The following is a 27,683-nucleotide window of genomic DNA, read 5'->3' on the forward strand; positions in this document are numbered from 1 at the left end:
CCCTGACTTGCAAAAAAGTTTACATCGGCCAGACCGGTCGCTGCATTAATGATAGATTATGTGAACACGCGTGTTCGATTAGGGTATCTCCGTCAGGGAATATGGCGGTTCACTGCGACAGATGTGGTTGTTCTCCGGTTTTGGAAGATACCACGGTCCTGGGAAGACACAGTCACCAACGATAACGGAGGCCTTTTACATTTCCAAGTTCAAAGACAACTGTGTCAGCGTGCCTTCGATAGATCTTTATGATTGTGAGTTGGCATTTTTGAGGGACTTTAACTTGTGACGATCATGTGACGGTCATGTGTCGTGATGTAATTGTTGTTTGGTGTGACCACGCCGTTGGGCATTTCTTTAAAATAAACAGTTAAAAGTCAGCGCTCCGTCTGTGTACATCTTCTCTGTCCTGTGTCCTTGTTCACACTGCTTTACCCGTAAACATATAATGAGCTGTCTGCGCCAAGAGAAGAGCAATTTCGGTGGCCCAAAAAGTAACCTGCGGCTGCTGGATGACTCGATGTAAACGGACCCAGAATTCGCAAGCTTGTAGAGAGGTGCAGAAACAATGTGATATCAAACTGAAAAGTTAATCATCTCAAATCATTATCCAATTTAAGCCCAAATTCTATGATTCGCACATGCCTATTATTTTCAGTACGAAGCCAAAGACAAACCAAGTAGAAGTCCGTTAAATTTATTGCCGAATAGAATATATTTTGAGTACCAAACTGGATGCTTTGCTTATGTTTGAAAGGTTGCGATAGAAAATGCAATACTTTAATTGGGTGAAAAGCAAAGCTTTGTAACAATTATGTGCATGATTACATTCTACAAGTCGTTTTACATGTAGACAGCATTCAATTTGAAAGCTAACAGAATTTTAAAAAAAGGCCGTGAAAGTTATGTCAATGTCTTCTTCACTGTGTGTTCGTGGGACTCGGCGGACGGTAAAGGGGATAACCGTCACAGTATGCTGACTAATTGACCGAAATCTGTTAGCTTTGTAATTGATGGCTTTATGGGCCACGTTGCAACTGCAGTGTTAAAAGTCAGTCAATATTAAAGGCTATCCCGATTTAAACAATTCACAAAAAGTCAAGCGGCTTCGAGATATTCATTGTCCAACTTTTGCGTTTTTAATGTCAGATGCAGGAACCGAGCTCAGTTTGATCTCAAGAATTGGTGCCATTAATGGTGGGTAGAAGAATGACCGTCCTACCAGGCACGTCGTCACTATCTCGACAGTGTGTCCTTGGTGGATGCATCAGCGTCATACTTCCAAGATAGTGAAGGTGCGTTCGAAGCCACGCCATCCTCCGGAGGTCTTCTGAGCGCAAGATTTTGGAATTGGGTGACGAAAAGGCAGATTTTTAGCATTGAATATCTCGAAACTTGTTGCCATTCGCAAATTGTTTCAATCGAGTGAGTCTTTAATATTCACTGCCTTTGAAACTAGAATTGAAACATGCCCTATAAAATCATTAATTAAAAATATGAAGACATTTTGGTATATTAGTTATGATTAACATATTGTGACGGTTATCCGCTTGTCTGATGTCCTCCGAGCCCCATAAACACACAGTGAAGGTGGCATCCAAGTACCAATCACGCTTTTTTAAAATTTTGTTCCAATCAAAATATAAAGTTTTGTATATATGTATATATAAATACCGGGTGCATGTGCATGCAGCCGGGCATCACCCCACTATAGAGATCCGCTTTTTCCTTGCGTAAAACTGGATCAAGCTGGACAAGGCCAGTTTTACATTAACCTGCAGCACGCCATGTACCAAGGACCGCCAGAAATGATTGCTCACCTCATAAAACACTCTGCACGGCTTGAAGAGAGTGGCTTGCAGTCTGTGACGCTTAGGTATACCCACTTGGTTCAGCTGGGACCTGGAATTAATTTTTATACAGCTTGCCAAACACCACAAAGTAACAAAGAGAAAGCCAGTAATACATAAGCCTACAGCACGACAGGTCCCAAGGACTGCTAGAAATTCTCGCTCACCTCATAGAACACTTCATGCGACAAAACCGACATTAACGACCGATTGAACTTAGTATAAATGTTGCAGAAAAATAAGGATTCTTATTCAGCTGCATCAAAACGCGTGATCTAATGTAATAATTGTGTGTTCTTATAGAACACTACTGAAATAATTTTGACTAAAGAGGATGACCACAACTTAAGTATATACTCAAAGAATCAATAACAATGATGAAACCTAGGAATCTGCTGAATGCCTTCCCTGTGTTTCGCCATCGAGTGGAAAACGTTTCTTGGCCTATATTTATTTTAGAAACAGGCATGATATCCGTATGTATTTTTTTTAATCTTAATGTTCCGCATGATATTTTCTATATTCTAGGTTGAACGCTCAAGGGCATTCTCTTTTGTTTGTTTAATCAAATTTACCCAGATGTTAGTAAGTTGCTTCTATGCGTTTACTGTCCTTGGGTATACTAGTGGTTGTCAACAGTATAACACTGTGAGGTCCAGGAAGAAATTCTCTTTGTAGAGGGGTGGTAAACAGAAGAGTAATTGTAAAGAGCGATTTCATGTCTTCCCCTCCGTTTCCTCTTTTGGGTCGCCTATTCCTTTTTTGTATATTAAAACTCAGCTCTGTTTAGCACTTCTCTGCGTTTGTGTCATCCTTCAGAGAACCAGTCTTAAATACATTTTTCGTGTTTAGCCTGTATAGCTAGCTTGGACCCTCGTTTTTGTTTCTGCTCATTAATCAATGACTGTAGGATTCAACTGTAAGCACAGTGTTCATGCATACAAATAAATAGCAGCATACTTTTGTTGACTAGGGGTGCTAATAATTGGACCAGTTGGTAGCCAATAATTAAAAAGAAATCATGAAGAATATGGAAACAGAGGATACGAACGGAACACAGCACTGTGTTGATCTCCTCCTTGTCCGTGCGATTCACACTCCGTGTTCCTAATTATACATTTTTTTAAATATTTTCTGCTTGGTATCATCTGTATAGGGGTTCACTGAACGACTGACCTGCCATTGCATTCACTTTAGGGCAGCTCCCCCTTCCTCATGGTGCCATCGTTGAGGAAGTGCTTGACGGGCGTCACTGCCACTCTTGTGGTGCATTTCCCTAGGCTCCCGTAGGTTCCAAGCTGCTAGCCAAACTGAGTCAGCCCTGCCAGCCCTGTAGGAAATGTCAATTCCACTCAATTAGACGTAGACACCCACATTTTGCGTGTACCTGAAAGAAGCTCTAACAGAAAGGAAACAATATGACTGGCCCTTTTTGAATGCATTCTTTTCTTTCGCTGAGAATATACATACAAGTCATACGCTATTTTACATTCAGTGGTGCGGCTTAATTTATGAAGAGCACGTTTTTTTTATTTATTACTATTGGCTATTAGACTTTGACAGAAAAAATATCCGGGCGAGTTGGCACGGTGGTAGTCTTTCAACTCGATCGAATATTCAGGTTTGACATTAGCGTTTCAGTTAATTTTTTTCCACCTTTTTCATGCTTTTTCTAGCAGCTCTGCTTATTGTGAGGGCTTTCGCCACCACTCTACTCTGTTTCATACATAGCGTGCAACGGTGTCAAAGGTACAGATATGGTGCGCATAAAAAAAAAAACAAAAAAAAATGTTACTCCGCGCGTTTCGTGGACGAGTGGTACAAGGCGCTGCTCTGGCGATACCGACGTCTCGGTAGCGGTGGTTCAAACCCACTTAATGCGCAAAATATTTTTTTTTTCGTTTTTAGACATACATTTTATGCAAGATTGTGCGCATTGCCAAACTGCATATTTCAATTCCTCCTTTCTTCTTGCTTTTTATTTATAGATCGCCAAGAGGCCCCATTTCTACCATCTGCTCTGCCGCTTTGCAAGTGTTATTTGCCTCCAGCTCCAAGTAATATTCTTCTTTCGTGCAGCGTGGAATGAGGAATCGAACTGATAGCACCCTTGTCCCAAAATTTATCTTAAGACGTTACTCGACAATAGTTGTGGCCTCTACAATCAGAATGTAATTAAATGCAAAGGTGCCAGCGCGCTTGTCCTTCGTCCCTCTTGTTCCCCTTCTCCGTGGATTACTTTCGTTGACTTGTACAGTTTATTTTGAAATAGCTGTCAAGGGTAGGAATCTCCCTCTCGGGGTACTTGCGATGCACCTTCAGGCGAATGGTGTTGTGTGTAAACTCGTCATGCTTGACGGTCCCCGTGATCGAAACTTTTACGTTGCGAGGTCTTCGCTTCGGGGACGCCACCTTGCCAGATAGACGCTGCGCCTTGCACTTCGCGACAGTACGGGCGCACACTCCGGTGTTGTTACTGACCGTCGCCAGGACTTCACGACCGATCCAGGAAAGGCGTTCTTGTACTCGCGTACACGTTGGCGATCACCTGCTTGCACTCTTTCGAGATCTCCGCACAAAGAATCTTCGAAAATATCCGAGCAGGAGAGGTACTTGAGCTTGCTGCATAAGACGCCATCTTCTCAAAACCAGCCAGTGCCACACAACCCGAAAACCCGCAGTGGCTGCGGCACGGATGAAAACAATTTAAAATAGTTTACATTATTTTTTTATTGAAAAATATTTGCGCTCTGTCGAAATTATAACGCCACCTATCAGTTACTAGCTCCGAAAAAACACATTTTTCAACTTTTATTTATATATATATATATATATTTTTTTTTTGTTTTTGCAGGGGACGCACTATTTTATGGGGCGAACGTAGACACGGTCGGCGATGCAAAGCGCTGCGCTAGCTTTGAGTGCGTTGCAGGCTATGTATGAAACGGAGTATAAAAAACGTAACATACAAACTTTTTTTTTTTTTTACATTACACAATTGTGAACTTTGAAAGTGTGCCGGTTCGGCGAACGCGAAGAGACCGCACGTCTCCATGGCACAGGCATTAGCTTAGGCAAAAAAAATCATGCTGCTCGCTCTTGTAAAGTTTTTCTCGCTCCCGCGCTATGGAACAAATCGGTGGCGAGCGGCTCTTGGTGCAAGACGTCAGAACTAGCATGACCTGTGATTAACACTTTGGGACGGTGATTGAATGCTTGAACGTCCGTCAGACGGCACTTGAACGCTCCGCAAAAGCGTCGTCGGAGGAGCGTCGTTGGACGGCGTCCAGAACGTGCCCACGGTTCCGCCGCATGGGAATCCCTCTCGCACTGCGGAGCGAGACACAGGCTTGTAAGAAGATACGCTCTACAGCGGGGCTTGGGTTGCCGGCTGGACGCCGCCAAGCGGCGTGTACTGGTTAACTTTTCTAATTAGCAGCCGCATATTGTCGCCGCGAAGCGGCGTGAACGCAGTCGGGGGGCTGTGTTAACGAGCTCCCCGGTGATACACGCGCAGTTCGAAAAAGGGTGGCCCGAGCGGAATGAGCTCTTCGCGTAGTGCGTATAGCAATTTCCGTCCAAAGTGCACTACGTAGCGCATATAGCATCGCTCTAGTTAAAATGAAGCATAGCTTAGCAAGCACACGGTACACGACAAGGTTTGAAACAGCAGCCCACTTCGCAGAAACAAAGAAAGTTGCTTACCGGCGTTTGCACGAGTCGTCCATGCTGTCCTGAACTTACAAGACGCAGCGTCTCCCAGCTCTCAGTCATTGCTAGCTATTCTTGGACACCGTATTCACAAGGAAGATATCTAAAATATCCGCTAAAACGTCTATAACGTAAAAAGGAAAGAGATTCCCGAAGCCTCTAAAACTCCAACGGCCATCAAGTTCGGCAACTCAACGAAAGCTGATTGCAGTAGCAATGGTTTTGCGCAGTCTTGAATAGTCTCTTTTCCTTTTTATTTATTTATTTATTTTTTGAACGATACTAAGCTAATTAATAATGTAAAACATTACAAAAAGTGAGTAAATCTTGGGTTTTATTTAAACGTTAGGTTGTTTCTTTTGTGAAAACTGAAACCGAAACTAGCTCAAGCAACGTTTCCTTCGCCGTATTGGTTGGCGTGTGTGTGCGTGTTTGTACGCGCGAGTGTGGATGCGTCCGCGTGAATGTGTGTGTGCGTCTCTGTTTGTGCGTGCGTGCGCGCCTGCGCGCGGGCGTGCGTTTGCGCGTGTGCATCCGTGTGTACGTGCTTGCGCGCGTGTATGTGTGTGACTGCGAGCGCGCAAGCGTCTGTCTGTGCGTTCTATTGCGCTGCGCCAGCAAGAAGATCAATTGGATGTCCCTGGACACTGTTAAAACACTAACTTATTGATTATTATTATTCTTGTTGTTGTTATTGAAACATAGCCCTAACTTTTTAGGCTCTGGCCATAGGATTTCCTATAGGTGGGTAGAGAAAATGTATTGGTTCCCAGTCTTTAGACTCGGGATCATAGAATTTTCTATAGACGGGAAAAGAAAATTGATTGGTTCCCAGTCTTCAGACACAGGGCCCTAAACTTTTCTATAGCTGGCTGTAACTGTATTTATAAATTTCTAAGGCCGACCTTGCAAAACTACAGGGGGTGATGGCCTGCCATTGAATTTTCCATAGACGACCATAGACCATTTTTGTGTGGGATGTCTCGGACTGGTTTATAATGGGTTTTGTCTCTTTATGCGTGTGAGTTTTTGTGCATGTCATCATATTCTCAAATGAAAAGCTTACCTAGGTTGACATGGTCATGTGACAGGTTTTAGCGGCATGTCATGAATAGTTGTCAAACATTTTCACTATATTTTGATTAGATGTTGTCAGATATAAACTCGAGACTAACTGATTTTCTTACTGTACACTTCCATCTATAAATATTTGTAAAAAATGCTAGTATTGAGCATTTCACCCTAGTTTCCAATTTCTGAGCATGGAGTGATTCGTAAGGAAATTAAATATGAACTCATTAATAAAATTTTCTTTGCAAACATAAAAATTGTATACAAAATAGACACTTTATTATCAGCTATTTGCATGAATTACAGCTGACATTATAAAAAATTAGACTGCTAACAACTGTTGCCTTTCAAGAAGAAATCTTACCTGTACATTATGGACAGAGCCATATATAAGCTTTCCAAAACCATTTCATATTATTTATTTAGCACCCTCTTCTACACCCTTCTCGCAACCTCCACTAAATGTAGGGTGTAACACAAAACAGCACCCCTTTCGGTAAAATTATGAGGGTGTATACCTAGATTTTAGGGTGTGAAAAGGGTGTAGCCCAGGGTGTAAGTTGATAAAACATCCCTTTTACACCCTTAAAGGTGTAAAATCTTTTACTGTGTACGCACCGAAACTTCTACACCGATAGTTCTAGGAGACAACGCGTGTATACGCAAGGGGATCCGCGCGGTGACCAGGGTCAGTGTCTCTCCGGCGTTCGATACAGCTGCTACGCCGCCTTCGATGCCCGCGACGCCTATACCTCTATTTTTTCTTTGTTGTTTGGGGGAGGGGGATGGGGGCACAAGTTGGCCCTTTAATAAAGGTTTAGTTTTTCCAGTTACTCGCCGCTTCATCGTTTGTCATTCGTGACATTTTAACGGAGGTGCGGGTAACGCGCCCATAAATTGTTCCCCTCCGAGGCCGCGCAGTGCAAGCCCAGTCCCCGGCTCAAGAAGACCGACAGTGGAAATGACCGTGGCCAGGGGAGCCGCCGTGTTCAAAGTTTTTCCCCGGAATTCGGTCAACTGTTGAAGAAGACCGACCAGTCGACGAATCCGACGATGAGCAACCAATCGTCCCAAACCCCTGCCGCCGCCCCCGTCGTCTACCTGCCCATTGCCCCTCGGACAGCTGTTTCATTCCGCGGTGATATTCGTGAAGACGTTGACGACTGGATCCAGCTGTACGAACGAGTGGCTCGTCATAATGGATGGAAGCCGGACCAGTGCCAGCAGAACAGATATTTTTCTCTTGAGGGAACGGCGCGACACTGATACGAAAACCACAAAACGACGATCACTTTTTGAGAGCTGCTCAAAGGGAGTCTCCGACGGACATTTTCAAATCAACATCCATGGGAGAGTGCCGAATAACTGCTGCGCTGAAAACCTCGAGGCTCGAATGAGACAGTCACTAGCTTCGCAGAAGAGGCCCTGCGCCTGAGTTTCCGCGTCGACCCTCAGGCCACAGAAGCAAAGAAGCTACAAGTCCTAAAGTATAATCCACATGTAAGCGATTTGGCAAGCGACGAAACAAGCGACGGCAACCCGCTCCGCTGTCGCTCGGTAAGTCGCGCGACGAGGCGAACCGCATGAAAGCGACGGGAACAAGCGACGAAGGCGACGAGCGAAGTTTTCTAGAAATTCAAAAACCGAGCGACGCGACGAACGACAGTGAGAAATCTTCGTCGCTCGTCGCTGACTCTCGTCGCTGTCGCCGTCGCTCCTATCGTCGATCGGTAAATCGCTTACATGCAGTTCAGCCCTAATGCGCGGCGTAAGGGTCGACATCTTCAGGGGCCTCGTCCGTAACCCCCCCGACGACGGCTGATAGGGTTCTCACCGAGGCAACCAACATTCAGCGAGCACTGGCGGCCCGAGCCCGCCATTCCCACTGACACGGCGACGCCTCAACCCTCGTGCTGCCGCACGCTGAGCTCAGCACGCAAGAGCTAACACCGACAACTTCGTCTGCAGCTGAACCACGCGTGACGCTGCGACAGCAAGAACACCGGACCTTCATTCCTGTTCGCACCTCAGCGCGGTTGAGGCAACCGTCCTGTCATCTGGGATTAGTCACGAACATTAAGCAGATCCCGCGATCCCTCAAGTCCGGCATTCCTTCTCGCTCAGTAAAGAAAGGGGGTGTATCGGGATATGCCAGCACGAGATGTACATTGACTAGTAGGAGAAGACGATAAAGTTATATTCCACTGCTCGCCAAGATGGTCTTGATTAGTTGTTTCTGACACGTGTATGATCACCGCCGGAAGGCGTCTGCTGACTAATTAAGCTAGAGTGAGTATGACTCACCACTAGTGGTCGTCTGCGGACTAAGTTTCATGCGGAACTATATAGGGCTCGCCCCCAGTGGCCCCCTGCGTACAAAGTATGTCGGCCTAGGTATCACTCGCCGCGGACAGTCACTTGCTAATGCAGGCAATCTTCGGCGACGAGCCAGACTTAAGCCTAGTTCACATGCAGCGGTTTTGGCCCTAGAGCGGCGCGATTTCTGCCGTCGCGGCGCTCTGGCCAGCACCAGCAATTCAGTGGCACGAGCGCCGCGACGGCAGAAATCGCGCCGCTTTAGGGCCAAAATCGCTGCGTGTGAAACACGCTTTAGTCCAGCTACTTGCGCTCTAATTCCCCTCATCGTTTCTGACGCCGTACAAAGACGTCAAACTGCGGATCACATTGTCCGAAGTTCGTTTCCTACTAAGTCCTTTTGTGCATTTCATTGTTGGCGATTAATTGTTCCTAGTTTTGCATATGTATAACTTATGATTACTACTAAGTGAGCCCTCTGTATTCGTTGGATGCGTAGGTCTTGCTGATATGATTTATGAATAATTTATATTGCCTTGACCTGCGTTTAACGTTCTTTCTTCAAACTCGAAAGTTACTTTTCGCGTGAAATGCAGCCCATAAACGCATCTTCTGTTAAAAATTACAGTCTAATGTGGCGATCATACACAACTCTTGCAAAGCCTGATTGCCTGGACTCTAGCCTAAGCGTTTGATCAACTTCTAGGGAATTCCTCACGGTAGAAGAAAAATATAACCTTGTTAAAACTAGCGAGCTAAATAGGCGCAGTATTCTAAGGTAACTGTATAATACACGACTGGCACGTGGAATTTTAGCTAGTAAACGTAGAGTCATTAATAATTTTCAACACGCGTATCAACAAAACTGGTACGAATTCATCATGAGACAAAGAGTCAGTAAACTGTGAGGAAGACAACGAGGGAGCAAGGGAGATTGAAATCACGAGACGGGCCTTGTACAGTATGGCGGACGGAGTTATGCCCCCTCACCCTTATTTCTAATGTCTTGTAAATAAACACTTTATTCGTGTAAACAACATGGTGTAAGAAGCGAAGAAACCTAAGGCCAGCCAGTTCCAAGTGTGAGTAGCTCTAAGCAGTGAAAGCGAGTGACAACTCTCAAACGGTGCGGACTCCCTAGATCACACAGTCATTGAACGGGAATCCAACTTTGACGCTTCCAACGTCGGGAGGAGTCCTCGCCAGTCTGCTACCACCCCCTAGGCCACTCGACATGTCTCCCGACTTTGAAGAGTCGTAAAAACCTGGTGGGGATGAGTTAAACTTGTTTTCAACCGCCACTGGACTCAAGTCACAAGACGCCGAGGTGCAGGCCGCAACATCTCTCGTGACTGTCGGAGAAGACGCAGGACGGGTTTACAAAACTTTCAGGTTTGAGAACCCAGAGGACGAGATGCGTGTCGAAAAGCTCGTGGAGCCGTTCGAGAGGCATTGCAAGACAGCAACCAACGTCAGCTACAGGAATTTCGTGTTTGGAACACGGAACCAGCGAGACAGTAAACGGTTCAACGACAGGCTTACCGACCTACGTACACTCGCAACCCAATGTGAGTTTGGCGAGATACACTTTCGCATGTTACGGAGTCGGATCATCCTCGGAATGACCAACAAGCGACTACAACAGCGCATAATTACCGAAGACCCAACGCTGAATCAAGTGATTAAATATATAGAACCCAAGAACGCGAAGCCCAGAAGTTCAAATATATTCAAGCTCGTGCGACACCCACAGTAGTACATGGGCTACATTTGGAAGCATGCTCTCAGTATGGATACCTTAAACACACAAGCGAAGTTTGACCAGCAAAGGGTGCGAAATGCTAGCTGTGGTCGGAAACTATACATTGCACGTGCGTGTCGCACACCACTCAAGTCAACCAATCCTGAAGGTACGCCACGAAGAAATGTACGCATAGTAGAGCGGTGCAAGACACCCGATCTCGACTCGGACGATGAAACTTCGTCTGCAGGGTACACAATAGTGACGGTGACGAAAAGTTCTTGAGTACAGATGTTAATATCGCAAGGAAGCAGTTCGACTGCAGGATCAACACTGGAGCGAACTGTTCTGTCATGTCTGCGATGCAACTTACACGTGTCACGACTCAGAAGCCGCAAGTTCTCACTACTAGAACTGCGTATTTTTTTGGACACATCAGCAAAGCAGAAGGCCGCATCATCCTGTCAGTCCCAAACGGTAACAGAAGTACCGAAGTGAAATTCTACATCGTCCAACGGGGAGTACCCGCCAGGATTAGTGATACCATTACGGAAAAATTTATCATGATCAAGTGTGTGGCATCTGGTGGAAAAGTGCTGCAGCCAGGTGGTGAAACATGTGGGCGGTTCTTTAACGCCCCTTCCTCGGGTGGACACGTCACACGCTCTGGGTTAACTGTTTATTAACCCAACGTAATGCTTACGAGGCAAGCCTCACGTCAATGTCCGGGCAGTCGGCGGGCAGCGCGCAAACGTCGTCATGGGTCGGCTTCCCGACGGTCTAGAGGCGCGCACACGTCGTCCATGGGAAGCTGTGGTTCCGGGCAAGTGCCCGCGTCGGTTTCGACGCGGCACAGCAGCATCAAGGGGCTCCGGGAAGGTCCCCGGCTTGCGGCGGCAATCCAGGCCCCGCAGTCTAGAAGCCAGGGAGTCGTCTTCCACGGGGGGGCCGCAGCTCCGGGCAGGTCGCCGGCTAGCGGCGGCAATCAAAGCCCCGCGCTCAAGAAGCCAGGCAGCCTTCCTCGTTCGTCCCGCACATCCCCGAGCCGTAACAGTCGTCTCTTCGTCCCTTTTCTAGCCTCGTCATCCTCAGGCAGCGCCGCTGTGGGCACGAGATTGTCCACCTCGGCGACGCCCCTTCGATGCTATCTCCACATGGCGTCAGCAGCGCACGATGTGGTGGGAAGGAACACGATGGGTTCCCACAAACAGCGTGAAGATATGTTTCATGGACAGGGAGAAAAAAGCTCGAGGTACACCTAAGCACTTCTTATGAGTTGTGAATGCGAAATCATGCGTGCCGTTCTTCTGTTCCCGTGTTTCATTTGCGGCATATTTGCGTCGGCCCTGCGCGTGCTCTTCCAGCTCTCCTCGCCCTCGTGTTACAGGCACGCTCGCGGCGCAGACACGCAGCGCCATGGGGCGGCGATCGTGGAAACTGACGTATGCAGCGGCCAATAGAAGCGTCGTCGACGCGTGCCAGCGAATGGGATCGAAGGCGAGGCGACATCCATCAGCTTTACTTCATTCGTTTGTGATCGGTGAAACTAGGTGCCGTTGTCTAGGTGTTTCGCGTGGTTTCATAGCTGTGTGATGGCTTCACTTGAAGAAAGGATTTAAGGTGCCGTTTTCGCGCTTCAAACTGATGACGTCAGCTGGCTCCACGGGACAGTTAATGTTTTTGCATTAATAAAAGCCGTCAAATACTACATGCAACTCAACCAGATGCACAAGGCGTGATCCAGCAACCACGTGTAGTCCCGGTCGCCGTCAGGAACAAGCTCAAGAGACACTTGGAAGATCTTGCGCAACAAAAAGTGGTTGAGCCAGTAACGAACCAACGGTGTGGGTTCACCCTGTTTTGGTTCTGCAAAAGAAAGACAAACTCCGACTCTGCCTTGATTCTCAAGAGCGCAACAAGGTGCTCATTCGGGAGACCTACTGTATGCCTGGTTTAGAGGACATTGCCACATGATTGGAAGAAGCCGAGTACTTCTCGACGCTAGACGCAGCTACAGGGTGTTGGCAACTCACGTTCCAGACTCCCAGCTCGCACTTGTGTACGTTTGCGACACCATTAGGGAGGTACAGATCCCTGCGAACGCCTTTTGGCATATCGTCTGCTCTCGAGGTGTTCCAGAAGACAATGCATTTGGTATTTGAAGGCTTAGACGGAGTGGATATCATGATAAACAACATTCTAATCTGGGAAAAGACAACTGAGAAATATGACCGTAGGCTTCAGGCGGTACTAGAAAGGTGACGAGAGATCATCCTACGACTGAATAAGAAGTGCAAGTTTAGCATGATACAAATCAGGTACCTGGGTCACAAGTTCTCAGCATAGGGACTCTTGATTGATCCGAATAAAGTGAAAGGCATCCCTGCTCTACTAAGACCGAACAATGTGGGCGAACTGAAGAGCTCCCTAGGAGTGGTAAACAACTTGGGAAGGTTCATCCCTATCATGTCGGACGTGAGTGTGTCGCTGTGGCAACTCCTAGAGAAGGAGACAGCCTGATCATGGACAAAAGAACAAAAGAAAGGTTTCACAGCCCTTCGGGCGGCTTTGACGGTTGCACCCACGCTACGGTTCTACGACAAAAAAAGGCAAGTAACGCTGTCAGTGGAAACAAGCTCCAGAAGAACAGGCGCAGTATTGCTCAAGGAGGGACAACCAGTGACCCATTCTTCAAGGTGCTTGAATGAAGCTCAGAAGAACTATGCACAAATCGAGAAGGAACTGTAATCGATCGTACACGGATGCAGTTGACTCCACCAATACATCTTCGGACATAGGGTTGTCATAGAGCCAGGTCTCAATCCGTTGGAGGCTATCTTCCGAAAGCCTCTCAACCAATGCCCTCAGGCTAAAAAGGACGAGATTGACCATTCAAAAATATGAACTTCAAGTAAAGTGCACTTCAGGAGGATAGTTATACATTGCCGACAGTCTTTGTAGAAATTCATCGATGAAAGAAGTGTCAGAAGCTTTCGAGATGAACATCTTGGAGTGTCTCTCAAGCAAAGACGAAACCCTTCAAGAATGTCGGAAAGCGACAAAAAAGACAAATATATGACCACCATGCAACAGTGTGCAACAGGTGAGTGGACAGTCAACAAAAGACGTAGCAAATACTCTTAAGCAGTATTTGTCATACAGAGATGAGATACATGAAGAGAATGACTTGCTGTCCAGGTCAAATAGACTCATCATTCCGGAACAACTTAACAGTAAAATACTAGCAGAGTTGCACAGTGCACACAGCAGTGTAGAGAAGACACTGCATTGTGTCAATAAAATTCTCTACTGGTTTATTATGGAGAAGGACATCGAGTATAAAGTAGACAGTTCCATAGTGTGCAAAGACAAGCCATGACAACAGAAAGAGCCTCTCATTAACCTCCCTGTGCCAACCGCACTATGGCAAGTTGTTGGAATAGACCTCTTCCAATACAACGGTCACTACTACATTGTGATAGTGGACTACTACTCGTTCTACTATGAAACTCGTCAGCTTGAGAGGACACTTGTCAATCACGTGACAAGTGCTGCCTAACAACGTTTGCTGTGCATGGGCTGCCAGTCAAAATCGTTTCAGACAAAGGCCCACCCTTCGACAGCGCAGACTTTAAGGACTTTCTGCAGCGCCGAAGAATCTCCCACGTGACATCCAGCCCCTACTGCCCCAAATCCAATGAAATGGCTGAGACAGCGGTACAAGAAACCAAAAAGCTAGCTCATGAACAAATTGAGCTATATAACTACAGACTATTACGACGCTCTACTGGAGTGGCGCAACACACCCCGAGATGGATTCCTGGGATTTCCAGTCAAATGCTTATGAATAGGCACACAAGGACATAATTTCCTCCGCATACTTCGCTGCTTCAAAGCACGGAAACAAATCACACAGAGATCCAACAGTGGTTGAGAGACAAACAAATGAAACAACGACAACAATACGACAAAAATGTCAAACCACTGCCTGAACTTCACACTGGAGAAGATATATTCTTCAGGTATCAACACAGCGGAAAGTGTAGTCCTGTTATCGTTGTAGCAAGAGCACCACAGCAGACATCATATATCGTCCATGACGACGACGGTGGCCAGTGCAGGGGAAACAGCATAGCGCTCCGCAGAAGCTAAAGAACGAAAAGAAAACCGGCTCGCTTCAGGGACACAAACTTCGTCGACAAGTAGGCGAAGGAAGAGAGATGTCGACTGGTACCAACTCCATTACGAGACAGAGATCCAGTAATCTGCGAGAAAGACGACAAAGGGATATGGGGGGGTGGGGGGGGGGGGGGTGGAGCTAGAACACTCGAGACGGGCCTTAGACAGCATGGCGGAGGGACCTATGCCGCCTCACCCTTATTTTATACAACGCGTTGTTAATAAACACTTCATTTCTGTAAGCTACAAGAGTCATATAATCTGTAAGAATGAACAATGGTATTAATCTTTTGCATGAAAAAAAACAAAAAAAAACAAAACAAGCCCAGTTTTTGCAGGATTAAAAGGTCGCCAGTTTATGCGACACTGAAGAGGAATTATATTAACGCCTTTTTGCAATATTTCAGTAAACAGACGTGCGGATAGTACGATAAACGTTTACGTCATCAGGCAACTGAAGCATCTTAGTAGAGACAAAGTCGTCTACAAACATATCGGAAAGCAAAGGCACGAATACGACCCTTGTGAAACGCCGGCATTTAACACATAGTGATATGACCTGCATCATTACCAGGGAACACTATTCGAGCGATCAATCAGGTAGCTAGAAAAATAATCACAAATGCAATCAAGATAAACGACACCAAGGTGCCCACGTTAAACAATTTTAAGCAATGCGAACTTAAAAAAAAAGAAGAAAGTTACAAGATTAGTTTGAGCGGATCGTCCGCGAAAAATCTGTGATGATTTAAATTTATTGTAGGCTTAACACGGAAACTGAGGTTAACAAAAACACCTTTAAAAAAAAAGAACCTTTTTATAAAGAACAGAGAGAAACGCAATTGGTTCGTAATTGTTGACGGACATAGTGCTCCCAGATTTGTGAACTGGTACAACCACCTTCTTCCACACCCAAAGAAATGTACTCGTTATTAAAGGGAAATAAAAATATGCTGCAACAGAGACGCCAATATATTATAGTACTTTTTAACAGTACATTATCATATGTCATTTTAAGAACCGACATAACACTGAAGTATCAAAGCGTGGGGCTGTAATAGTTGACAAATGTACTCGGAGATTTACTATAGAAAAGTATTTAGCAAACATAATGCACATACCCAGACTGTGAGAGACTTAACATATCCGGCCTACAGAATGGCCTAATATATCTAATATGGGTCATGGCATAGTTCAGAAGGCAAATTAACGGACGACAAGGTTGATTATATTGAGCAAATATTAGAACAAACAGGTCATTCCCTGTAACTGCAGGAATCCTCTAAAGCGAGGTTGCTTTCGTAATCACCATCGTGGGTGCGGGTTCCGAAGTACTCAAAATGTTTAGTTTGCGACTGCACGGTAGAAGTGGTGTACTATTCTAGATTGAGATAGGAGGCTTTGACTTACTTTCTTTTACTAAGATAACTGAAATAAACCTAGTGCGCTACAGCTTCTTGTGATGTCGAAATTTTTGTACCGGCCCATTAATAACCTTTTTTTCTCAAAAGAAAGAACACAATAGCACTTCGTCTTCGCTGTGAATCGGGATACCTTAAATAAGTGGTGAAACTTACTGTCCATCCGCCACCATTGGTGTCCATGTCACACCTCACAGAGAAATTTGTGTAAGGAGTTATAAAATAATCACCGGTCTCGTTATTTCCTTCCATTTTTAACTGGGCACAGCTCACTGTGCGGTTGCCAGCTGCAAAAAGAGAAGCGTGAAGCAAACGTCGCTTATCAATATTGCAAAAAAAAAATCGACTGTGCCAGAACCGGCAGGTGGAGCAGCCAGCGATGCGCCACAGTGATCGCTTACGCCACAAATGGTAAGAGGTGCCAGTGGAATACTCGCCGGTAAGAGGCGAGTATTCGAAAGGTCTATAGACCTTTCCAGCGCTTATCATCCGGGCCTTAAATGCGGAGTCACGTGGCTGATAAAGCATGCGCAGCGTCTGATGTACCGCACAAAAGAGCTACAACGCGTGCTCGAAAGGGTTTCAACAGCCCAGCAGACAAAAATGTCAGCGCCCAGGCAGCGAGTATTGGAAAGGTCTATAGACCTTTCCAGCGCTTATCATCTGGGCCTTAAATGCGGAGTCACGGGGCTGTGGACGCATGCACAGCGTCTGATGTACCACACAAGAGAGCTACAGTTCGTGCTCGGAAGGGGTTCCACTGCCCAGCAGACAAAAATGTCAGCGCCCAGACGGCGAGTGTTGGAAAGGTCTATAGACCTTTCCAGCGCTTATCATCCGGGACTTAATTGCGGAGTCACGGGGCTGTGGACTTATGGGCAGCGTCTGATGTACCGCACAAGAGAGCTACCGCGCGTACTCGGAAAGGGTTAAACAGCCCAGCAGACAAAAATGTCAGCGCCCAGACGGCGAGCATTGGAAAGGTCTATAGACCTTTCCAGCGGTTATCATCCGGGCCTTACATGCGGAGTCACGGGGCTGTGGACGCATGCGCAGCGTCTGATGTACTGCACAGGAGAGCTACAGTTCGTGCTCGTCAGGGGTTCCACAGCCCAGCAGACAAAAATGTCAGCGCCCAGACGCCGAGTATTGGAAAGCTCTATAGACCTTTCCAGCGGTTATTATCCGGGCCTTACATGCGGAGTCACGAGGCTGTGGACGTATGTGCACCGTCTGATGTACCGCACATGAGAGCTACAGCGCGTACTTGGAAGGGGTTCCACAGCCCAGCAGACAAAAATGTCAGCGCCCAGACGGCGAGTATTGGAATGGTCTATAGACCTTTCTAGCGGTTATCATCCGGGCCTGACATACGGAATCACGGGGCTGTGGACGTATGTGCAGCGTCTGATGTACCGCACAAGAGAGCTGCAGTTCGTGCTCGGAACGGGTTCCACAGCCCAGCAGACAAAAATGTCAGCGCCCAGACGGCGAGCATTGGAAAGGTCTATGGACCTTTCTAGCGGTTATCATCCGGGCCTTACATGCGGAGTCACGGGGCTGTGGACGGATGTGCAGCGTCTCATGTACCGCACAGGAGAGCTACAGGTCGTCCTCGGAAGGGGTTCCACATCCCAGCAGACAAAAATGTCAGCGCCCAAACTGCAAGTATTGGAAAGGACTATAGACCTTTCCAGCGCTTATCATCCGGTCCTTACATGCGGAGTCACAGGGCTGTGGACGTATGTGCAGCGTCTGCTGTACCACACAAGAGAGCTACAACGCGTGCTCGGAAGGGGTTCCACAGCCCAGCAGACAAAAATGTCAGCGCCCAGGCAGCGAGTATTGAAAAGGTCTATTGACCTTTCCAGCGCTTATCATCTGGGCCTTAAATGCGGGCTCACGGGGCTGTGGACGCATTCACAGCGTCTGATTTACCACACGAGAGAGCTACAGCGCGTGCTCGGAAGGGGTTCCACAGCCGAGGACACAAAAATGTCAGCGCCCAGATGGCGAGTATTGGAAAGGTCTATAGACCTTTCCAGCGCTTATCATCCGGGCCTTAAATGCGTAGTCAAGGGGCTGTGGACGCATGCGCAGCGTCTGATGTACCACACAGGAGAGCTACAGTGCGTGCTCGGAAAGGGTTCCACAGCCCAGCAGACAAAAATGTCCGCACCCAGAAGGCGAGTATCTGAAAGGTCTATAGACCTTTCCAGCGCTTATCATCCCGGCCTTAAATGCGCAGTCTCAGGGCTGTGGACGCATGCGCAGCGTCTGATGTACCGCACAAGAGAGCTACAGCGTGTGCTCGGAAGACGTTCCACAGCCCAGGAGACAAAAATCTTAGCGCCCAGACGGCGAGTATTGGAAAGGTCTATAGACCTTTCCAGCGCTTATCATCCGGGCCTAAATGCGGAGTCACGGGGCTGTGGACGCATGCGCAGCGTCTGATGTACCGCACAAGAGAGCTACAGCGCGTACTCGGAAGGGGTTCCACTGCCCTGCAGACAAAAATGTCAACGCCCAGACGGCGAGTATTGGAAAGGTTTATAATGCGGAGTCACGGGGCTGTGGACGCATGCGGAGCGTCTGATGTACCGCACAAGAGAGCTACAGCGCGTACTTGGAAGATGTTCAGCAGCCCAGCAGACAAAAACGTCAGCTCCCAGACGGTGAATATTGGAGAGGTCTATAGACCTTTCCAGCGCTTATCATCCGGACCTTAAATGCGGAGTCACGGGGCTGTGGACGCATGCGCAGCGTCTGATGTACCGCACAAGAGAGCTACAGCGCGTACTTGGAAGATGTTCCGCTGCCCAGCAGACAAAATCGTCAGCTCCCAGACGGTGAATATTGGAGAGGTTTATAGACCTTTCCAGCGCTTATCATCCGGGCCTTAAATGGGGAGTCACATGGCTGTGGACGCATGCGCAGCGTCTGATGTACCGCACAAGAGAGCTGCAGTTCGTGCTCGGAAGGGGTTCCACTGCCCAGCAGACAAAAATGTCAGCGCCCAGACGGTGAGTATCGGAAAGGTCCATAGACCTTTCCAGCTCTTATCATCCGGGCCTTACATACGTAATCACGGGGCTGTGGACGTATGTGCAGCGTCTGATGTACCGCACAAGAGAGCTACAGCTCGTGCTCGGAAGGGGTTCCACAGCCCAGTAGACAAAAATATCAGCGCCCAGTCGGCGAGTGTTGGAAAGGTCTATAGACCTTTCCAGCGCTTATCATCCGGGCCTTAATTGCGGAGTCACGGGGCTGTGGACGTATGTGCAGCGTCTGATGTAGCGCACAAGAGAGCTACAGCGCGTACTCGGAAAGGGTTCCACAGCCCAGCAGACAAAAATGTCAGTGCCCAGACGGCGAGCATTGGAAAGGTCTATAGGCCTTTCCAGCGGTTATCATCCGGGCCTTACATGCGGAGTCACGGGGCTGTGGACGCATGCGCAGCGTTTGATGTACCGCACAGGAGAGCTACAGTTTGTGCTCGTTAGGGGTTCCACAGCCCAGCAGACAAAAATGTCAGCGCCCAGACGCCGAGTATTGGAAAGGTCTATAGACCTTTCCAGCGGTTATCATCCGGGCCTTACATGCGGAGTCACGGGGCTGTGGACGAATGGGTAGCGTCTCATGTACCGCACAGGAGAGCTACAGGTCGTGCTCGGAAGAGGTTCCACATCCCTGCAGACAAAAATGTCAGCGCCCAGACGGCGAGTATTGGAAAGGTCTATAGACCTTTCCAGCGCTTATCATCCGGGCCTTACATGCGGAGTCACGGGGCTGTGGACGTATGTGCAGCGTCTGCTGTACCGCACAAGAGAGCTACAGCGCGTACTCGGAAGGGGTTCCACAGCCCAGCAGACAAAAATGTCAGCGCCGAGACGGCGAGTATTGGAATGGTCTATAGACCTTTCTAGCGGTTATCATCCGGGTCTTACATGCGGAGTCACGGGGCTGTGGACGCATGGGTAGCGTCTCATGTACCGCACAGGAGAGCTACAGGTCGTGCTCGGAAGGGGTTCCACATCCCTGCAGACAAAAATGTCAGCGCCCAGACGGCGAGTGTTGGAAAGGTCTGTAGACCTTTCCAGCGCTTATCATCCGGGCCTTACATGCGGAGTCACGGGGCTGTGGATGTATGTGCAGCGTCTGCTGTACCGCACCAGAGAGCTACAGCGCGTACTCGGGAGGGGTTCCCCAGCCCAGTAGACAAAATTGTCAGCCCCCAGACGGCGAGTATTGGAAAGGTTTATAGACCTTTCCAGCGGTTATCATCCGGGGCTTACACGCGGAGTCACGGGGCTGTGGACGTATGTGCAGCGTGTGATGTACCGCACAAGAGAGCTACAGTACATGCTCAGAAGGCGTTCCACAGCGCAATAAATAAAGATGGCAGCACACAGAAGGCGAGTATTGGACCGGTCTGTACGAGTTCACCCTGAAATAGGCTTTCCAACGACTTTTTACTGGTTTTTAATTTGCATAAAGTTTAGCCCATGGAACGTAGTAACTCAGTAAACCTTTTATTTTCTAGAAATTCGCTGTTTTTGAAAAGTTATACGCACCTCAAAATGACAGAAACAAGCAAAAAGATAACCTCCTTAAGACGTCCTTGGTCCTCTGTCTCCCCTTTTTCCGCGCGGGACGATTTTCCTTGCCCGCGGTAAAGTGTTTACCGGCGGACCACGGTGACTGAGGAATGTAGGAATGGGGTGGAAGACAGAGGAAGGATGTGAGGCCGAGGATAGAAAGGTGCCCCGGAACGGGGCAGAACTAGGAAATAAAAACGAGTTGAGTTTGAGACTCTCATGTGACTTCTTCCCATACGCTGCGTCCCAACAGACACTCATCGTGCTTTTGCGAGGAGACAAATTCGTAGTTTCGGTTTTTACAAAATGTGCCGCCGGCGTTCTGCGTCGTCTGCTAGGATCCGCCAAGCATGTCCTCCGATATCCCGAAGCGAGCGTGCTTCGGAATCATACGACGGGCGCTTGCGCCGCCTCTTTCACCGCTTGGTGGCGAGTATGTCGGCATGTCATTCCTTGTTTCCGTACTTTCTAAACTACATTTGTTTCTTTTCTTATCTAAAATACTGAACAAAAACTAGTTTTATAAATACTTGAAACGGTTCCGGCCACTTACATTTTATATTTCTACTAAAAAAAAGTTTTTAGCGGTCCTGACCAGTCGTAAGGCATGAGCCCACCAATACCAACAACGTCACGATGTCGTCACATGCCGCGCGCGTTCAGTACCACGGGGTGCCCTGATATAGGGAGGGGTGGATTCAGAGGGGGGGTCCCGATGTCCTGACCCCCCTCTTGAATTCTGCATCTGTAAAAATTTTGGGCGTGGAAACTGGAAAGGGGTTGGCAGGTCCTAAACATATGATACGTTGACCAGCACCTCACCCTCCCCCCCCCCCCCCTCAAGACATACCTGCGTCCGTCACTGCATATAGGTGGAGGAGGCTTTCACGTCGTCCGGTTAAAATATGACGCACTGATATTTAGTTTATCTCTCCGTGCCCGCTAGGTTGCACGAACCAGAAGAGACGTGGAAACCGCAAAAAATGTAGACGCTCGAATAGGATTGCAGGGCCCCTCAAGCGTGGGCTAGAAGCTCGGTATTCAGTGCGAGCTTTCTCCCCTTACTAACACAAATGTGAACAGGCAGACTTGCGCAACCAAAGCACTGTGGAAGCCAGCGAGATAGCGCTGAAGGCAAAGCTTCTAGTCTCAGCTTAAGGGTGAATGGTGTATATATTCTGTTCACACTTTAGTGGAGACTGCAGCCAGTGCCGGAAGTATGAGAGCAGGAGACCATAGATTTGAAAGGCTCTGCCCGAGTTCTCGCGCTAGAAACCTATGTATCAAAGCCAGGAGCGCGTTCTTGCTTGCGATTGTAACTCTGGTTGTAGTCTCAGCTTGAAGGTGAACGGAGTATGATCACAGCGCAATCCTCGACTGCAAAAACGAAAGTCATCATAAAAGAAAAACGTTCAGTCCGCTAGATACTGGCCCAATCTTTCAAATCCGACGCCGATATCGGCGCTATAATGTGTGCTACCGGAGACATAATGCCCGACGTGACGCTAGAACCAACCGCAGAGCTGCCGATTAAACACTGTTCGTTCTACGTGGTTAAATTAAAAAAAAATTGTTTTACGTTTGTTCATATTGCAGGTTTTTACATATCCGCTTCTTTCAGTTATTTTCGGAAAGCTATGAAGGCTGCTTTCCATAAAGAGGTTCCCGGCTACAACCGGCAGAAAGAGTACTGCTACGAACATGTTGAGATCTTTAGTCAGTGGATCGGAGGTTCTCATAAGTCGTAACCAACGCTCTTTGGCCCGGTTTCTCGCGTCTTATATAGCTTGCGGAGTTAAATAGTAATAAATAAAATGCACACAAGTCAGATCTAAAAAAAAAATCTACTTGAAGAATACCGTTTGCTCATGTACGTATTGTTGCGACACAATGGAAAGTTTCAGCGGATTACTAACGTTTTCAACTGTAGACAAGGCAGCGGCTCCGAGTGCGCACCGGCTGTGATCTTAAAACACATCGTGGAAGATACTGCGCACTCTCAGAAGGCGTTCCACAGGCCAGTACACAAAGATGTCAGCGCCCAGAGCGCGAGTGTTGGAAAGGTCTATACACCTGTCAAGGGCTTATCACCCGGATGATAAGTGCGGACTCACGGAACTGTGGACGCATGCGCTGCGTCTCATGTACCGCACAAGAGAGCTACAGCGCATGCTCAGAAGGCCTACCACAGCCCAGCTGACTCAGATGGAAGCGCGCAGAAGGTGATTTTTGCAAAAATATAGACCACTTTTTTTTTCGTGACGTAAGCCATGTTGACTTCGAAGCAGCTGATTTTGAGCAAAATAGCAGATCACTTTATTTGCCTATTGGAAGTCGCTAGAATGCAAGGTGTCCGTGCCGATAGTTGTTTTTTTTTTTTTTTTATGGCTTTACTTGTTAATTATATTTCTGCTGAAAAAAAGAAATTGTCGCCTAACCGAAGTACGTCATATGGGAACCGTAACACAAAAAAACGGTCTATAATCCGTTTCCCTTGAAGTCCGAACGCAGCCGAAGCTAGGATCCAAAGAAACTAATCAAGCCGCGCCAAAGGACATCGTCGCGGTGATCGTTGTTTCTGTGTGTTCTTTGCCAACGCCTAGACCAGTCCCGCCCAAAAGAAAAGCGCAGGATCGAAGCGCTATTTCTGTGCGTAACAGACTTTTTCCGATATTCAGTCTAGCCATTTTGATCAATATCTTCATCTGAGGAATGGCCTTTGCGCCGTTTTAATGGTGGCCTTGTGTTTGCTGGTGTTCGAAGTTTAAGGTGCACCGAGTGGTTGAAGCGGGGCCTTAACATTCGAGACGTTACTACGATGCGACGCGGGAATCCAAAGTAAAATCCGCGTAAGCGTTTTATTTCCAACTCGGGCCCAGTCAATCGGTAAGCGGCAAATAATTGCGCCTAAAGTCCTTCGTGGTATGCAATTTTATCACAGCGTCAATGTGGTTTGGGGCTACTTTCCTCTCTTGTTACAGTTGTTACAGTCAAAACTTTTGTTACAGTCAAAACTGAGAGGTCCATCGTATGGTTCTAGCCATCCGGCTAGAACCGTACGAACCGTCCGAAAGACCGACCGTGCGCCCGCAAAATCTGAACGCCAAGAAATGCCTCGCATTTAATAATGATTGCCCAACTTGGAGGTATGCGCCAGTTTTATTAACAGTGTGCTCTCTTACCAGTTTGGTTCGATTTTGCGTTGCTCGCTTAGCTCTTCTAGTTTTCTTGGAATAAACAATAGTCGGCACGACCCCTGGTAGCAACCAAATATTCTTTGTAGGAAGACCTAGGCTCCTGAAAACAAGTGGTCGCCCTTCGTAGTCCTCATCGAGAAAATGGTCACCGTACAGGCGATCGATTTTGTACGGCGCCCCAGAAAACAACGGATGCGCAAGACGAATCCACACGCTTCGGAATTTCTTATCGTTCGGAAACCCGCGTGTCGGCGTCTCGCAGTTCAACACGCTGCTGCCGCAGCCCTCTGCCACGCAATAGCGCGGCATCCTGCACGCAAACGTGATGAATAAACCCGGAAACAACTAGGCGGTACCAAAACAATCATCGCGGGCCGCGCGAGGCAACGTGATTGCGTTGACGGCTAGGGAGTGCAGTGTCCTGCCGAGGGTGGCGCCACTGCGGGAGGAGCAACAGGTCACGATCCCCGAACAAAGCTTCGGCACCCCAATCACCAGATGCAAGGGGAAAATCATTTTATTCATTTTAGAAATGCATTTCTTGCGTTTAAAGACGAAAGACAAGGCAGCGGCGTGTCGTTTGGTGCTGATGCTACGGGGTATATTTATACCTAAGCAATAAAATGAGCATAAAATTTCGTTTCCGTACACTTTTAATACGCTAGTGCGCCGCGCTCCAGTTCGCTGGGTTGACTGATTCCGCCACAGCGAAGCGGGCGTGTAATGTTTTTTTTTTTTTTTTGCTTGTCTTTGCACATTTAAAACAACTTTTCCCCCTAATCTATCTTTCTCACTTCAAAAAAAAAAAAACAAAAAAAAAAACGGAATGACGATGGTTTACTTGCATAATAAAAATCGCACGGCTTAAGCCAATATTGCCAATCGTGAAATGGTATACCAATAACGCCATCAGCCGCGCGTTTTCCACACACTGTGGCGCCACAAGACGCTCAGCGGTTTTTTGTTACCTAATTAAAATATGACGCGCTAATAGCTTGTGGCACTTGTTTTCTGAGTAGCTCAAAGCCATTATGAGGTAATAATATAAAAAAGGCAAAAAGCCCAAATATCGCTGGAGGGTCCCTTTCATAGAGATCCAGCAAACTCCTGTACAAAACCGGTGCGATACCGGTGAGTACAAGAGACGATGTCGTCGCTAGTATTCATGCGCGCCCCTACCGTTGGCGAAACGAGCGATCAGTATTTTGTTACCTGCGTCTCTGGTAACAACAAAGCTTTGATGGGAGCACCAGAAGTCTGGGACTTTTTGAAAAGCCCCTGCTGAAAGTAAAAACGCCGACAACGTCATTATAGAGGCTGGCAACAAGCAGGACAATCGCGATAAGTAATGGTTTGAACGAAATATATGACAGATGTTCACTTGGGCGCAATCGCAAACCAGTGTGCCGACAACAAACATTCGATATAAATGCACGGCAGTCGTTCTTACTCTATCTCTAAAATTTCACCGCTACTGAGTAAAGAAAAAAGGGACATAACTTTTCGCCAAAGTGCATTCGTCTGCTCTATTTCAAGTATGTACGTTTGGAATTAACCTTTTGCAAGTCGTACCGAACTATGCTAAACAGTGGATCGTATGGCCGCGACACTAACGCAAATATTTAGTGCTTGCGTTTAGATGTGAGTTTTAGCATTTTGTATACGACCCAACGCAAGCAGTCTGCGTTATCGTTGCTAGTTCCGTACTGCGCGTGTGCGGAGCCCAGATTGCTGCCTTGGATTGCCGCAGCATTTCGATGTGCGTGCACAGAAATCAGATTCGCGCGAATGAAGCATGTGCGCTCGCCCTGCCGACAGCTGCATTATATCAGCGGCGCGACGTGTGACACTCGAGTTGGTGTATACAGTTTATTTTACGTTATCTGCGAGCGAAACCGAGGCGATACAGCTATGAGCATGTTGCCCTGGTACAACTTGGAAGCGATGTGGAAAACATGCACAAAGCTCTCCGAACTTATACGAAGCACGCGAAATGTATGTTTTTCTCATGGCAGCGTTATCTATTAGAGGACGCGGAACAGCGGCTCTTTGACGTAGCACTTCAGGATGGTTTGTTGAGTGCTACTTCAGCTACGTCACAAAGCCTTTGCTTAGCTACAACCGGGACACCGCTATCATAGTATAAACCGCAGTTCGCGTGTTTTGTAAACGTCTGGTGTGTTGTGTACACCTTTGATGCCTTAAAATGTCATGACAATCCCGAGCCTACTAGAGTCTGTAGCAGTTCGTGAATCGCATAAGAAATTCCTCTCACAAAGCCCTCTACCCTTTCTACTTTAGCAGAGGCAACGATGTAGAAAGAAAAAAAAAAACGCAAAACTTAGTGATCAGAGGGTCTCGTTATTGGGGGGATTGTACTGTTATGCTAAATCTGCAACAGTCCATACCCCAGTGTCACCTAATGATAATGTCATTGACATTTATTTGTGTTTTTTTTTTATTTTGTGGCATTTTTGAAATGTTTGTTTCCTGGTTAGCGGACCATGTCACCTGGCAAAATCTGGTGATATCTGGGGGAAAATGCCCAATGACATCAAGCAACTGAAAACATCACCGGCACAGAATTTAAACAGGCATCGCTTAATGGCGCAAGCCGCCTATCGATTGAAGTAGAACCGAAGAACCAGACATCGAAGAGGCTAGATCTGGAAATACAGTTGTCATAACATCAATCCGCCAGGGAGTATACACAATGACCCATTGTTACTTTATCCAAAATTACATGTTTCAAGGGTTTCGAGGATTTTTTTGACAACCAAATCTTTCAACAATGATATTTTGCGGAGTTTATAAAGATTTCGCAAAACCACTTTCTTTTTTTCAGACGACAGTGCAACATGCATAGTACATTATTAACTCAAAATAAGGTCGCAAACGAGCTGGTGAATATTAAGCATTACAAACACCTCGAGAGTGCTGGTAAAATAACACATAGACTAAAGGGTGTATGTGTCGCTAAATGATGAGGCATTTAAAATGTGAGACTAAAGGGTGAAACCTCTCAGTGTCCGTCGTTTTTGCCCGTTGCCCTGGGTTTTTTTTTTTTCATTAGTACGGTTATAGTATACTGGTCCGACTCATTTTAAATTGCTTGATCTCGTTGAGTACGCAGTGTAGTATGGTTTGCATAGTCCCGTCAAAATTGTTGAATTATGACATTTATTTTATTATTATTACCTATTACGCAAGTATTGGTTGGCATTCACGACGTTAAACATCTCCTTCTAATGTGGAAGCTCAGATCAGAATCAGTGCGCACCAGCAGTACGCCATATTTGCACCTGACCCCTATCCACACTTTTTTTGTGGATAGTGGTGGAATACCTGAATATTTAGCATCACACAGCCACGTCCTTCTTTGCTCTTTCAATTTATTTCTTAATCATGAGACGATATTCTCCATTAACCGTGTCTATTCAGAGCTCTACTCAGAAGTTGTAATGCTCTATCTTTAAAAAAAGAGGTGATAGCACTAAAAATTAAGAGGCAGCCATGTGAATTAAATCACTTCGCAACCTTAGCACTGTTAACATTGATCCCAAGCATCAGAGATAAATAAACAATACTTTTTTTTTTTC

At 47.0% G+C, this 27,683-nt stretch overlaps 1 protein-coding gene across 1 annotated transcript in view; it reads right to left on the bottom strand.

Annotated features, from left to right (window-relative positions):
- The window catches only part of LOC120841877 (fibrinogen-like protein 1), a 40,743-nt gene extending 18,105 nt beyond the window's left edge, over positions 1-22,638 (bottom strand). Inside the window, exons 1-2 of the mRNA XM_040212874.3 lie at positions 22,467-22,638; positions 16,446-16,576 (exon numbers count right to left, since the gene is read on the bottom strand). Of these exons, the coding sequence (XP_040068808.2) occupies positions 16,446-16,576; positions 22,467-22,626 (291 nt within the window). The 5' untranslated portion in view covers positions 22,627-22,638. The remainder of the gene's footprint in view (positions 1-16,445; positions 16,577-22,466) is intronic.
- Positions 22,639-27,683: the final 5,045 nt, after the last annotated feature.

This window comes from Ixodes scapularis, unplaced genomic scaffold (genome assembly GCF_016920785.2).
Source record: "Ixodes scapularis isolate PalLabHiFi unplaced genomic scaffold, ASM1692078v2 ptg000720l_1___fragment_3__unscaffolded, whole genome shotgun sequence".
Classification (NCBI taxonomy): domain Eukaryota; kingdom Metazoa; phylum Arthropoda; class Arachnida; order Ixodida; family Ixodidae; genus Ixodes; species Ixodes scapularis.